At 48.8% G+C, this 12,423-nt stretch overlaps 1 protein-coding gene across 3 annotated transcripts in view; it reads left to right on the forward strand.

Annotated features, from left to right (window-relative positions):
* The window catches only part of COL15A1 (collagen type XV alpha 1 chain), a 101,285-nt gene that overhangs the window by 66,332 nt on the left and 22,530 nt on the right, over positions 1–12,423 (forward strand). For 2 of the 3 annotated variants that reach the window (XM_061132938.1, XM_061132937.1), the window contains 9 exons: positions 371–511; positions 689–754; positions 1,563–1,598; positions 1,704–1,787; positions 3,215–3,280; positions 5,512–5,547; positions 8,081–8,143; positions 10,517–10,585; positions 10,695–10,730. In XM_061132938.1, coding sequence (XP_060988921.1) covers positions 371–511; positions 689–754; positions 1,563–1,598; positions 1,704–1,787; positions 3,215–3,280; positions 5,512–5,547; positions 8,081–8,143; positions 10,517–10,585; positions 10,695–10,730 — 597 coding nt within the window. The remainder of the gene's footprint in view (positions 1–370; positions 512–688; positions 755–1,562; positions 1,599–1,703; positions 1,788–3,214; positions 3,281–5,511; positions 5,548–8,080; positions 8,144–10,516; positions 10,586–10,694; positions 10,731–12,423) is intronic. The other variant, XM_061132939.1, reaches the window with a different exon arrangement.

Here is a 12,423-nt window from a genome sequence, read left to right on the forward strand (position 1 = left end):
TCTCTGGGTTTAGTATCATTGAACTGTTGGGCTGAAGTACTAAAGATGTAAATGTCATGGATCAGAGAAAAACGTCTGGACGGAACTGCTTGGGGAAGGCAGAACGGCTGGGGCTGGAGGAGAGTAAATGGCCTGCAGGTTTTCTCCTGTCACTCCCTCCACCCAAATGCTTTCAACGAGCGCCGTCAGCTTATCTCCAAGGAAAATGTCAATTGGCAAGACAGCTATTTCTGTACCATTAAGCAGTACCAGTCACAGAATCCGTCCATCTAACAAAGTTCAAAGAACAGTTTTCTGACTCAGGTGTGAATGTTGTTCCTTCCATGAATGAACCCAAGACTAGATACTCAGCCTGTCCCCTTCCTCACAGGGTGATCCCGGCAGCAGAGGCTTACCAGGACCGCCAGGGGAAAATGGACAAGTTGGCGCTCCTGGGATCATGGGACCCCCAGGGCCTCCTGGACCCCCTGGGCCTCCAGGCCCTGGATGCACAACAGGACTTGGATTTGAGGTATTTTCCTTCATCCCTGCGGTTAAAGAGCAACGTGTATTAAGGATGACTGGAAGGGCCAGCTGACGACGCCATGGCGCTACTCGTTCCCCGGAGCCCCAGCTCCCAGCACCGTGCCTGGCCCAGGGAGGGGTCTGGGAGTCAGATCTGAAATTCTTCTTCTTCTTCCTCCCCTAGGACACCGAGGGCTCAGGCAGCATCAGGCACTTACATGAGTCCCTCTCTGGGCCGACGGCTTCAAGTGTAGGTTGACTTTTGAAACCTTCACTTTGCGGATTGTCATGCTTTCACGTTGGCGTGGGGAAGCTGTGGGGTGCCAGCCTGCTCTGTGACTTGCAATAATTCACTCTCTCTGAGCCTCCAGCTTCCAGCTGTGCGGTGGGGAGACCAGGTGCTGGTTATAGCTTGTTTCTTTGAGGAACAGCATAGAGGTTTTGCACAAGATATAATATGGGAAAACTTGAAAATCATCTTTCTCTCTTTCTCCCCAGTCCCTAACCATCAAGTATCTCAGCCTCGTTGCCTCCTTTCTGCTGCCCTTTCAAGACTCGCACTTCGCCACATTTCAGAATCCTATGCTCCTAGCAGGTGCCCCTGCCCGCTACATCCTCCCCCAGGGAGGTGTGGTCCATCCTCTGCTATGATGCTTCTCTCAAGAAGACCAGTCCCCAGGATCTCATTACATTTGTCAAGTGGTACCCAGAGCTGGGCACACCAGTACAGGGGGAGCTGAGCCTCACAGAGGAGAGCATCGCTGCCCCCTCCATGATTGAATAGGAAGACCTCCCCCACCCCCAGATGCAGAGGGCTCTGAGGGTCACGGTCAAAGGACACTCGGCCAGTGCTGGGAGGGGACCTCTGCTCCTCCTGCTGTCTGAGATGTTCCTTCCTTCTGACTCTGTAAGGGGAATTTGCTCTTCATCTTTTGCTCCCATTATCAAGGATAAAATCCTTGTGAGAGCTTAGGGAGAGATGGCAAGATGAAAGGATAGATGGAAAGTGGGCCAAGTGAATAGAAAAAAATTCAAAGAATATTTGTTTGTTTTGCCAGGGTCCCAAAGGAGAAAAAGGAGACCAGGGACCTAAGGTGAGGTCATCGATCCGGAGTAGGAGTGAGAGAAGTGTTCATCCCGGTTCTGGGAGCATTATCCATGTACAGTGAACTTTTTCCCACCCTCACTGCTATATCCAGGGTGACAGAGGGATGGACGGAGCCAGCATTGTGGGGCCCCCCGGGCCCAGGGGGCCGCCAGGGCGCATCGAGGTCCTGTCTAGTGTGAGTATCCCCAGGTCAGAGCGTGGCTGGTGTTTCAGACTTTGCTGAAGGGGAGGGAGGGTTGTCCACAACTTGAGCGCCTTCAGGGCGGCTAGTTCTGCAGGGGGTGTGCAGCTGGCCTCTGATGTTGGGGTTTCTACCTGCCAGCATGGGCCGTCTGTCTATGCCTACTATGATACCTCTATTGTCTCCCATAGTGTGTCCCCAACCTTCTCTTCTGGTTGGCAGCATTTGCAGTCAGAAAAATAAGTATAACAGAGCTGTAACCGACAGGCAAGGAACGTAAGTGGGGAAGCCAGGGAGGAAAGATGGTTTATGATATGAGAAATCAACACAGATTTTCTGGAAGCAGTATCTTTGAAGAGGGACTTGAAAGCTAAGCAGGATTTGCCAGGTAGGCGTGGAGGACAGGACTTCCAGAACTCAGGGGGTCGGGACTCTCAGAGCTGAAGCACAGAATAGAAGAACATGGGTGTATCCAAGGCCCAGGGAGCTGATGGGCATGGGGTTGTGTGGAGATTGATGGAAATTTGTAGAGAAGAGTGGGATGTGCTGGGACCTGATCGCAGCCCACTGGACATTAGAACATCACATTTGTGAAAAATCATGGCCCTTAGGAGAGAAATAATGTCGTACTGGTAGATGACAGAAAGACAAAAAGTCCCAAATAACTGAAAAAAAAAAAACAATGATTAGAGATTTTTAAGTATAATTCAAAAATATCAATTGTAGATAAGGATGTGGTGAAATAGAAAAATCTCTTTGTTGGAAGTATAAATTGTATAGTTCCTTTAAACAGCTCTTTGGCGACCTGCTAATATGTTCATACTGAAAATTTCCACATGGAAAGACCTCCATGTCATATGATTGAGTTAAAAAAAAGCAAGCTGAAGAATAATACGTATAGCCTGGTACCATTTATATAAAATAACCACTTAGATATATATAAAACACACACACACACCCCCAACAACACTACTTTCTGTGGGTATTAATATTATTATTAATTTATAATTATATATTAATAACATAAATATAATATTGTTTCAGTCACTCGTTTTCGTGTCCAACTCTTTGAGACCCCATGGACTGCAGCATGCCAGGCTTCCCCATCCTTCACTATCTCCTTCACCATGTATATATTTTAAATTATAAAAATTTATAAAATTTTAATATTTAAAATTATACAAAAAAGAAGACACTCATATACTGTGCAATTTGAATATTAATCAGAAGAGAAAAGTGACAATGTGGCTCAGGGCCGCCTTAAGAAGCGGGTGGAGTGTGTGTGTCGGCAGTGGGCGGGGGTTGTCACTGTCTGCCTGCATCTGCCATCTGCAGGGTGACTTCGGTTCAAGCCTCTCTGCCGGGGACAAGGTGGGATATGTGCCAGCCTCTGTCTCTTTGTCTGATTTTTCTCTTTTCAGCCTCTGACCAACATCACCCAAGGGTTCATGAATCTCTCGGACATTCCTGAGCTCATTGGGCCTCCGGTGTGTATCCACAGCTGCCCGGGAATGAGGGTCCTACCCAGATGCCCCAGTTGAACCTAAGTTGGGTGGGTTTAGAATCTTTGGGCTCCTGAAGCGCAGAGCGCACGTGTCTCAAAGTGGAATGGAAAGAGAGCTTTGCGTCTCTGAGAAGTTGCTGCAGCATTAATTTGATTGTGCTGGGAGTTTTGTCCAATGCGGTGGAAGCTTCCAGTCCCTTGCATCAGAAATGTGTGTAATGGAAATCAGAGAATCAGACGTAACAAGTTAATTGACGTCTGAGCAATGCTTTGGGCCTGCTTTTGTTTACGTGGTCTCATTTCCCAGAAGGGGAGGAGCCTACTGCTAATGGGGAAACTGGCACACGAGGAGGGAATGTGCCTGGCTTCAGTCTTCCTGGCCCCGTTTAGAGATCAGGAACACACAAAGAAGCTCCCTCATTTCTTCAAGTCCACAGAGTCGGTTTGTGTCTCACCGGGACCTCAGAGGAAGGAAGCTTCCTCCTGCAGCCCGTGTGGTGGATTCCATTGCATCTTCCGTATCTGCTGGTGACAGCTGGGGCAAGAGCGAAGAGCTCTGGCCTTGAAAGCTTTGGGTTCCCAGTCCCCAGTGGGGTTGGCCTGGGCCCCTGCCAGCCACATCCTGGGGAAAACTCAGCTCTCTCCCCAAGGCTCTTGCAATATATATCCTGAAACTAAATATCTGAGAGATTCCTTTTGAGCCAGTGTCTCCCGCCGTGAGCCTCTGTTCATGGGTCATTTCACTCTCTTGCCCGTATCTAAGGGGGCTCCCTTTCCTTGATTTCTGCTAGAATCACCCAAAACACCCCAATAAGCAAACCCTGTAACAAAGAAGCAAAAGTCATTTCACAAAGTTTTCTTCTAATTATTGGAAGCTTAGAGCATTAGGTGGCTTAATTCTAAAGCAAAACACGGCCTAAGATCTAAGAATCGGCATCTCTTTTCTGAGTCCTTGGGCCTTGTCTGCCCGTACCCCAAGACTCTTCTTTCTATCTCAATCCCTGTCCTTCTCTTTGGCAAGTCCAGGCCTTCAAGGGTATCTCTAAGGGAGGGTCAAGGTTTTCCTGTTCAGATAATTCCCTCCCAGTTGCACCTTTATGCTTTTCCACTCCGCTATATCGATCCCTGGGTTGGGAAGATCCCCTGGAGAAGGGAACGGCTACCCACTCCAGTATTCTGGCCTGGAGAATTCCATGGACTGTACAGTCCATGGGGTCGCAAAGAGTCGGACACGACTGAGCGACTTTCACTTTCATCACTTTTCGTATGTACACTATATATATATATTAGTATATAGTCCTTTGTACCTGTTGCTTCTGCATCTACGTATTCAACCAACCTTGGATTAAAAAAAAAGACTGAAAAAATATCTAAAAGTTTTAAAAAGCAAAACTTGACTTTGCTGCATGCTGGCAACTATTTACATTATATTAGGTATTATAAGTAATCTAGAGATGATTTAAAGTATATGGAGTATGTATATTGGTTATATGCTGACCATTTTATGTAAGGGGCTTGAGCATCTGAGGATTTTGGTATCCGCAGGGGATCCTGACACCCATGCCCCTCAGATACCCGGGGATGACTGTACATTGGGGAAGTTGTTGTTCAGTTATATCTCTGTATGTGTATTCTGCCAAGCTCTGTGCCTTTAACAGGTGTGTGGGAGCTGGGCTTGGAGGAAGAAGTGTCCTGGCACCATGTGGAGTGAACCACAAATTTTCTGTTTCCTGGAGCCTTTAAAGCGGCTGGCCATTTAAAATTCTCCCTCTCACTGAGGGAAGAGAACTGAGTCTCACCAACTGCCCCCACTTCTAACCCCAAATACCCCAGCACACCCTTGGGGCCCACTCCTCAGAGTTTGGGAAGTTCTGAGAATACTTGTGAAGGTGAAGCTCTGCGTTCATTGCCCCAGGGATTTCTGAGGTCGAGAAGGAGGAGGAGTGGCTGGGGGTGGGGGAGGCTGGGACTTGCGGAGCCCAGAGTCCTGACGGGGGTGCAGAGGCTCCAGGCTTCTGGGCATTTCCTGGTTCTGTGCTAACTAGCTGTGTGACTGCATGGTCCCTCTCCCCGTGGAATGGATCACAAGTCCCACTGGGTGGGGACATGCGTGGGCCTTTGGGAGGCGCCAGAGGCAGTGAGCCCCTGGGTGCAGGTTCCTGCTGGCCTGGAAGTGCTGCTGCTGAGCTGCCTCTTTGTCCTTCTGTGTTACAGGGCCCTGAGGGCATGCCTGGGCTGCCAGGATTCCCGGTGAGCACCACGCTAGCCATCCTCCTCTGTGCCCTGTGGCTGTGCTCGTTCTGTTCCTCCCATCTGGAGTGCTGTTCCTCTCCATCTGCACGGCTGAGCCCTAGTAGTCCTTGCTCATCTAGCCTTTCCTGCTTTCCTCACCCAGAGGGATCGTTCCCACCTTTGAGTCTAAGAGGACTTTATTTTCACCTCTTTTCTGCCTTCAGTAACAGTTATTTATGCCCCTGTTCTTTTTTCCTCAACTGTACCATGATCAGCTTGTAGAGGATCGGGTCTTGTTCATCTCTTTCTAGCCTAGGGCCAGCCAGAGCCAGAACTGGATCCCACGGTTGGCTTCCTATAAATGCGAGTAGATGAATCAGTCATTTCAGGTAGCTAGAGTCAGAGTGGCAAATAGATGGGGAAACAGTGGAAACAGTGGCTGACTTTATTTTTCTGGGCTCCAAAATCACTGCAGATGGTGATTGCAGCCAAGAAATTAAAAGACGCTTACTCCTTGGAAGGAAAGTAATGACCAACCTAGACAGCATATTAAAAAGCAGAGACATTACCTTGTCAACAAAGGTCCGTCTAGTCAAGGCTATGGTTTTTCCAGTAGTCATGTATGGATGTGAGAGTTGGACTGTGAAGAAAGCTGAGTGCCGAAGAATTGATGCTTTTGAACTGTGGTGCTGGAGAAGGCTCTTGAGAGTCCCTTGAACTGCAAGGAGATCCAACCAGTCCATCCTAAAGGAGATCAGTCCTGGGTGTTCATTGGAAGGATTGATGCTGAAGCTGAAACTCCAATACTTTGGCCACCTGATGCAAAGAGTTGACTCATTAGAAAAGACCCCTAATGCTGGGAAGGATTGGGGGCAGGAGGAGAAGGGGACGACAGAGGATGAGATGGTTGGATGGCATCACCGACTCGATGGACATGGGTTTGGGTGGACTCTGGGAGTTGGTGATGGACAGGGAGGCCTGGCGTGCTGCGGTTCATGGGGTCACAGAGTCGGACACGACTGAGCGACTGAACTGAACTGAACTGAACTGAGAGTCAGAGTAGATAAAATTCCTAGAGAGAGAAGATGGTGGTGATGGGGGGACCAAAAGGGGGAATCAGAGCCTGGAAGTCCAGTAATTGGTAGTCTGTGTGCACCATGCTATGGGGCTTCCACCATGGAAGGTGAAAGTGCGTTTCTGTGTAGGAAGTGATCGGTTGAGTCTAAATGTCTGCCCCTGCTCTGAAGCCCACGGCTCCAGAGACCTGCACCAGAGTGAGATCTCTGTACGTACAGTCCTGAAAAGGCCTCAGTGCCACTGGTGACGTGTGTGCCGCTCCCAGGATAGATGAGGGAAATTTATCAAAAAATGTAATAGAAATTTGTCATTGATGGTAGAATTATAGGTGGTTTCTTTTTCTACTTTTTTATATTTTCTGAGGTTTTGTATTTTTTTAAAGGAGCATATGGTATGCTGACACTAAAAATACAGGAGAACTTGACATTAAAAAACAGGAGAGAGTGATAGCCACAGGCAAGACCTCTTGGTTAGGAAGAGGAAGCGAGACCTCTGAGCTCCAGGCCCAGCTTGGCTGCTCCAAAACCAGAGCGTGTTCCAGACACACTTGCCTCTGAATGACTGGTTCTGTGTTCCCGAGGGAGCCTTGGGCTTCTCAGAGGAGCCTTTGGGACCACTTGAAGAGTAAGGAGGGGGGCCAAATAAGCAGGATCCAGGGCACTGACAAGGCTCCATTTGATGTATTTTGTATATTGGGCTTTTGTTTAAGACTTTACTTGAAAAAAGGAATGAAAAGAGTTTCACTGCTAAAAAATAATAACAAATATTTGAGGGCCACTGCATTAACCCAGAAGAAAGGGACTTGTGAAAAGCTAAATTACGCTAAATTTCAACACTAAAAAGTGTTGAAACCCTTTTTGGGGGGCAGACGTCTGGCCGTGTGAGTCATCGTCACAGATCTTAAGTGTCTGTCGGAGTTGAGACGAGGTCACCTCTGACCGGGGGTGCAGGATTGGTTCTGCAGGGGGGATGGTGGAGGCAGCGGTGGGGGTTGGGGTGGGAGCAGAGAGGCTCAGGGGACAGGCTCACCCCTGCTGGGGTGACGGGAGTGGAGGGCGACGTGCCAAGACCAGGTGGGGTCACTTTGAGAGTCAGACTAGGGTGTCTGGATCCCATTCCTTAGGGAGTGGGGAGCCGGAGAAGGAGTGGGAATCATGGAGGATGGGTGATGGGGGAAGCGGGCTGCAGGACGGGCCCTAGGACCCGTGGGTGAGCAGAGGCAACAGGCAAGGCTGTTTTAGTGATGCCCCTTGGAGGCAACCATAGTTCAAAGAGAAATGGGGCCTCTAGGGCTCCTAACCCTCTATGCTGTCTTCCTTCCCCCAGACCACTTAAAATGAGGAAAAACATCGTAACTGTGACTCCCACTGGCACTCTGTTCTTTTACTTTTGGGGGAAAAAGAAAGAAACCTTCGTTTAGTTAAAGCATTTTAATTTTAACAAGCAACCAAATACTCTCCAATAACTCTTCTAGGGCCCGAGAGGTCCAAAAGGTGATACTGGCGTCCCTGGATTTCCAGGACTAAAAGGAGAACAGGTAAGAAGGGCCAGGTATCTGGGTGGGAGAATTTGCTAAATATTTCAAATGGGTTGAAAGTAGCTGTTCACTTTTTTAAAGTTTGAGATATAACTCACATACCATCAAAGACACCCCTTTCAACTGTGAAATTCGGTGATTTTTAGTATAGTTGCAAGGTCGTGCAGCCACCCCCACTACCTAATTATAGAACGTTTTCCTCATGTTGCAAGAAGCACTGTGTCTTGTGGCAGTCACTCCCCAGCTGTTCACGTTCATGATGTCAAGGTTCCTCCAGGGTGCAGGTGCGGTGCATGGAGAAATAGATTCTTATCATAGTTGCAAGGAGAACTCAGCCAACACTCCTCTGAATGCCCTTCCCACGAGTTCTGTGCTGGTCTAATTGCCTCCGCCGGGCTCTCCGGTTAGAATGTGCACTCCCTGAGGGCAGGCAGATCCACTTCTCTTTCTGTGGCTCCAGTACCTAGCACTGTGCCTGATATATGAACGGCACTCAAGATATTTACTGGGTGAAAGGATGTATGAGTAATGAGTGCAAGAAATTCTTGTTATGTTATTAAATCTTTATGATTATTATAAGCTGGGGCATTCTGCAGTTGGTTGGCAGTCTTGGTCCAGAAGTTTTGGAATAAATATTTAGCATGCAGAGCGCTTCCTGAGATTCCTCGGACATTGATAATGGCCTTTGTACCCATCCACATTTGTGTCTTAGAATTGATTTCCCAGTTGGTTTTTATAGGTAGGGGGAGAGTAACATTTTCATAAACACTGCAGTGACTCTGAGTTGGATTCATTTGTTCATCCATCCATTTATATACTCATCCTGCTTACATCCATTCCCTTTGATGCACCAGCCATGTTTCTATGCTAGGTGCTAGGAACAGTGAGATAAGATGTGAGGAACAGACATGTGGAGAGCCACAGAGAGACTGGTTATTGCTGTAACGGGGAGTCTTTACAAAGCCAGCAGGAGCAACCCTGAGCCTGCGGTGTCAGGGAAGGTGGGTGCGTCTCTAAGAGAAAGGACCATTAGCTACTCTCTCTCCTTCCTTCTCGAACCATTTCACGCTAGCCCCAAGGAAGCGGAGAGAGTCTCTAGCGTCTGTTGGACCACAGTCCAGGGGGCAGAGGGCTCAGTGTGCTGGCTCTGAGTTAACACTATGTGAGACCTTGTCTTGGGGTGCCTTTTGCTGCCTCGGGCCTGCAGAGAGGGTGTGGGGCCAGGGCAGCTCTGGCTTGCGAGGAGGCCTGGTCAAATCAGATCAGCTCTTGCCTTAAACACTCTGTTTTCCACGTGGCAAGGTCAGGTGGATCTAGAAGGACCCACTTGCTATCCCTGCCCCAATCCCCTGCCACCTTGAAAAGTGGGAAGAGCACCCAGACAGCTCTGCTCTGACCCCTGCGGCAAATGCACTTTCTCTGGCTTTACCTCTAATGCTTTTGTGCTTGCTTCTTCTTGCTGCTGGCGTGCTCAGGACCGCTTTTCCTCACCAGTTGAGTGGTAAGATCCGAATATCAGGTGTGGGCGTGGGGGCCAGAGAGGAGAGGCTGCTCGGATTGTTTTGGCGCCACTGCCCTGGCTGCTTCTAGCCCTGTTGAAGGGAGACTTTCGTGTGGTCCAGTCCAGCTCTTCAGGGGCCAGCACTGAAGTTTGGAGCCAGAGCCTTGAGTGGCTCCTCTCCCTGGCCTTTTCTCTGGACACATGTCTTCTTGGAAGCCTCCTGGGATGGTAGGTAGCCCTGCAGAGGTGCAGGATTGGGGGCAGGATTCTGTGTCCTTGCCACCAGTTTCCCCATCTCCCCTGTGTCCCAGCAACTGAGGTAACTTTGCCTGATCAGGTGAGTGTTTGTACAGGAGGCAAAATTCCACATAGAGACTCAGGGCCCCTGTGTTGACAGAGGCCTCCACTGATCATGCTCTCACGGCTGTCCCAATTTTAGATATTTTAACAAGAATAAGGATTTTAGGGGAGAACAGATCTCAAGTTGAGCTGTTAGGAACACAAGCCACCAAATATATTAATGTTAGGAGCCAGAGGTTCTCAGCAGGGAGCATACAGCCAGAGGTGGGGGGTACCTAGCGGATTAAGGTTCCTGGAGAATTAAGGTGGGGATGCTGAGCAGGCAGCAGCAGGAGCCCTGGAGGGGCTTGCAGGACCTCATCTGTGCTTTCAGACGGTAATGAAGTACACGGAGGCAACAGAGTAGACAGTATTTAACCGCTTGGGAGGCTGTGCAGTATCGCAGCAAGAGGTCATGTCGGAGCAGGGTGGTTGGAGAGGCAGTTTGAAAGCCAATGAAATCATGGCGGCGAGCTTCTGGACACGGTGGCGAGGCGAGGCCCAGCTTCATCGAACGGTTCTCTGGATTGCAGGGTGAGAAGGGAGAGCCGGGTGCCATCCTGACGGGGGATGTTCCTCTGGAAAGGCTGAGGGGCCAAAAGGTAACTATTCCACCAGACCCTGAAAGAACGTGTCTGCTTCAAATCCCATCTTTGTTTCTGGTGCTGACTGTGTTCCTCTGAGTGACAGGTCTTTGTCTCCCTGTTTTAGGGTGAACCTGGTGAGCATGGAACCCCGGGACCAATGGTAAGCCAGAGCATGTTGCCCCTAAACTGGGGTTTGAAGCATTTGTCGTACTTTGGCTCAACTAGATTGAGTTGTGAAAATAAAAATGATATGGCAATGTGTGTGTGTATCAATGTATCAATGTATCAAGGGTAGGCTGACTGCGATTAAATAAAATCTCAGTGGTTTAGCATAATCATGGCTTAGTTCTGACTTTTACAAAATCCACGGTGGTGGTTGCCAGTTGGGCATCTCCCCTCCAAGCAGTGACTCGGGAGCCCATGATGCTTGGGTCCTGTGACTTCACTGTCTGGTGGATTCAGGTTCACACTGGCATCTTCCAGCTGGCAGGCCACTCTTGGGGAGGGGACAGACCATGGAAGATGATGAGCTCCACCTCTGGCCTCCACTGATGCAGGTGGTGGTGGACCTTGGTCTAGCTGTGTGTCCAGAAGGAAACAGGGAAGAAGATGGTGGTGTGCCCCACAGTTGTACCATGGGTCTTGCCAGTCACAGATTACCATTGCCCAAGCAACCTGGGCCTTTTGGCTTCTGGTCTTAGATCTGCTGCTCATTTGCTGTGTGACCTCAGACAAGTCCCCTTCTCTCTCTGGGCTTCTGTTTTCCCATCTGTGAGTGAGTACTAAATGACATGATTGGGCCTTTTCTGCTTAACTGCTCCAGGAACCTATAACTCATTCAGGCTTCTGAGCAGTTTTAAACTACTAGTTCTCTCCAGATAAACCCTAAACTTCCCTGTCATATATTTCTCCTCAAAGAACAAAGAAAACTCATGCAACATCCACTATGGGTTGGACAGTGATGCTTCAACACAGATCATCTCATTTAATTTTCACCACCCTGAGCAGTGAATGTCAGAATGCCCATTTTATAGACCAGGAAACTGAGGTCAAAGAAGTTAAGTAGCTTGCCCACTGCTACACAGCTTGTTAATAACAAGCGGGGATTTGAACCGAACTTGTCAGAGTCTGCGTCCTGGTTTTTCCCAGCACACCTCACTGCCTCCAGTGAACACCTTCATTCTTCTGAAACATTTGGGGCTGGGGAATTGCACACTGGGATTTGAATGTGGGATTTGTTTGAAGCTGGATCTCTGGACTGGGGAGAAAGGACCTCACATTGCTTTAACAGGCACGTGTCCTTGATGAATGGTGCGTAACCTTCAAGGTGCATCCTTCAGATGACTTTCTAAGGCCTTTGGTCCCTTCAGTTCAGTTGCTTCGTCGTGTCCGACTCTTTGCGACCCCACGGACTGCAGCACACCAGGCCTCCCTGTCCATCACCAACTCCCAAAGCTTGTGCAAACTCATGTCCATCAAGTCAGTGATGCCATCCAACCATCTCATCCTCTGTCATCCTCTTCTCCTCCTGCCTTCAGTCTTTCCCAGCATCAGGGTCTTTTCCAGTGAGTCAATTCTTCGCATCAGGAATTTTAGCATCAGTCCTTCCAGTGAATATTCAGGACTGATTTCCTTTAGGATGGACTGGTTGGATCTCCTTGCAGTCCAAGGGACTCTCAAGAGTCTTCTCCAACACCACAGTTCAAAAGCATCAATTCTTCAGCATTCAGCTTTCTTTATAGTCCAACTCACATCCATACATGACTACTGGAAAAACCATAGCTTTGCCTAGACAGACTTCTGTTGGCAAAGTAATGTCTCTGCTTTTTAATATGCTGTCTAGGTTGGTCATA

This window comes from Dama dama, chromosome 29 (genome assembly GCF_033118175.1).
Source record: "Dama dama isolate Ldn47 chromosome 29, ASM3311817v1, whole genome shotgun sequence".
In the NCBI taxonomy this organism is placed as follows: domain Eukaryota; kingdom Metazoa; phylum Chordata; class Mammalia; order Artiodactyla; family Cervidae; genus Dama; species Dama dama.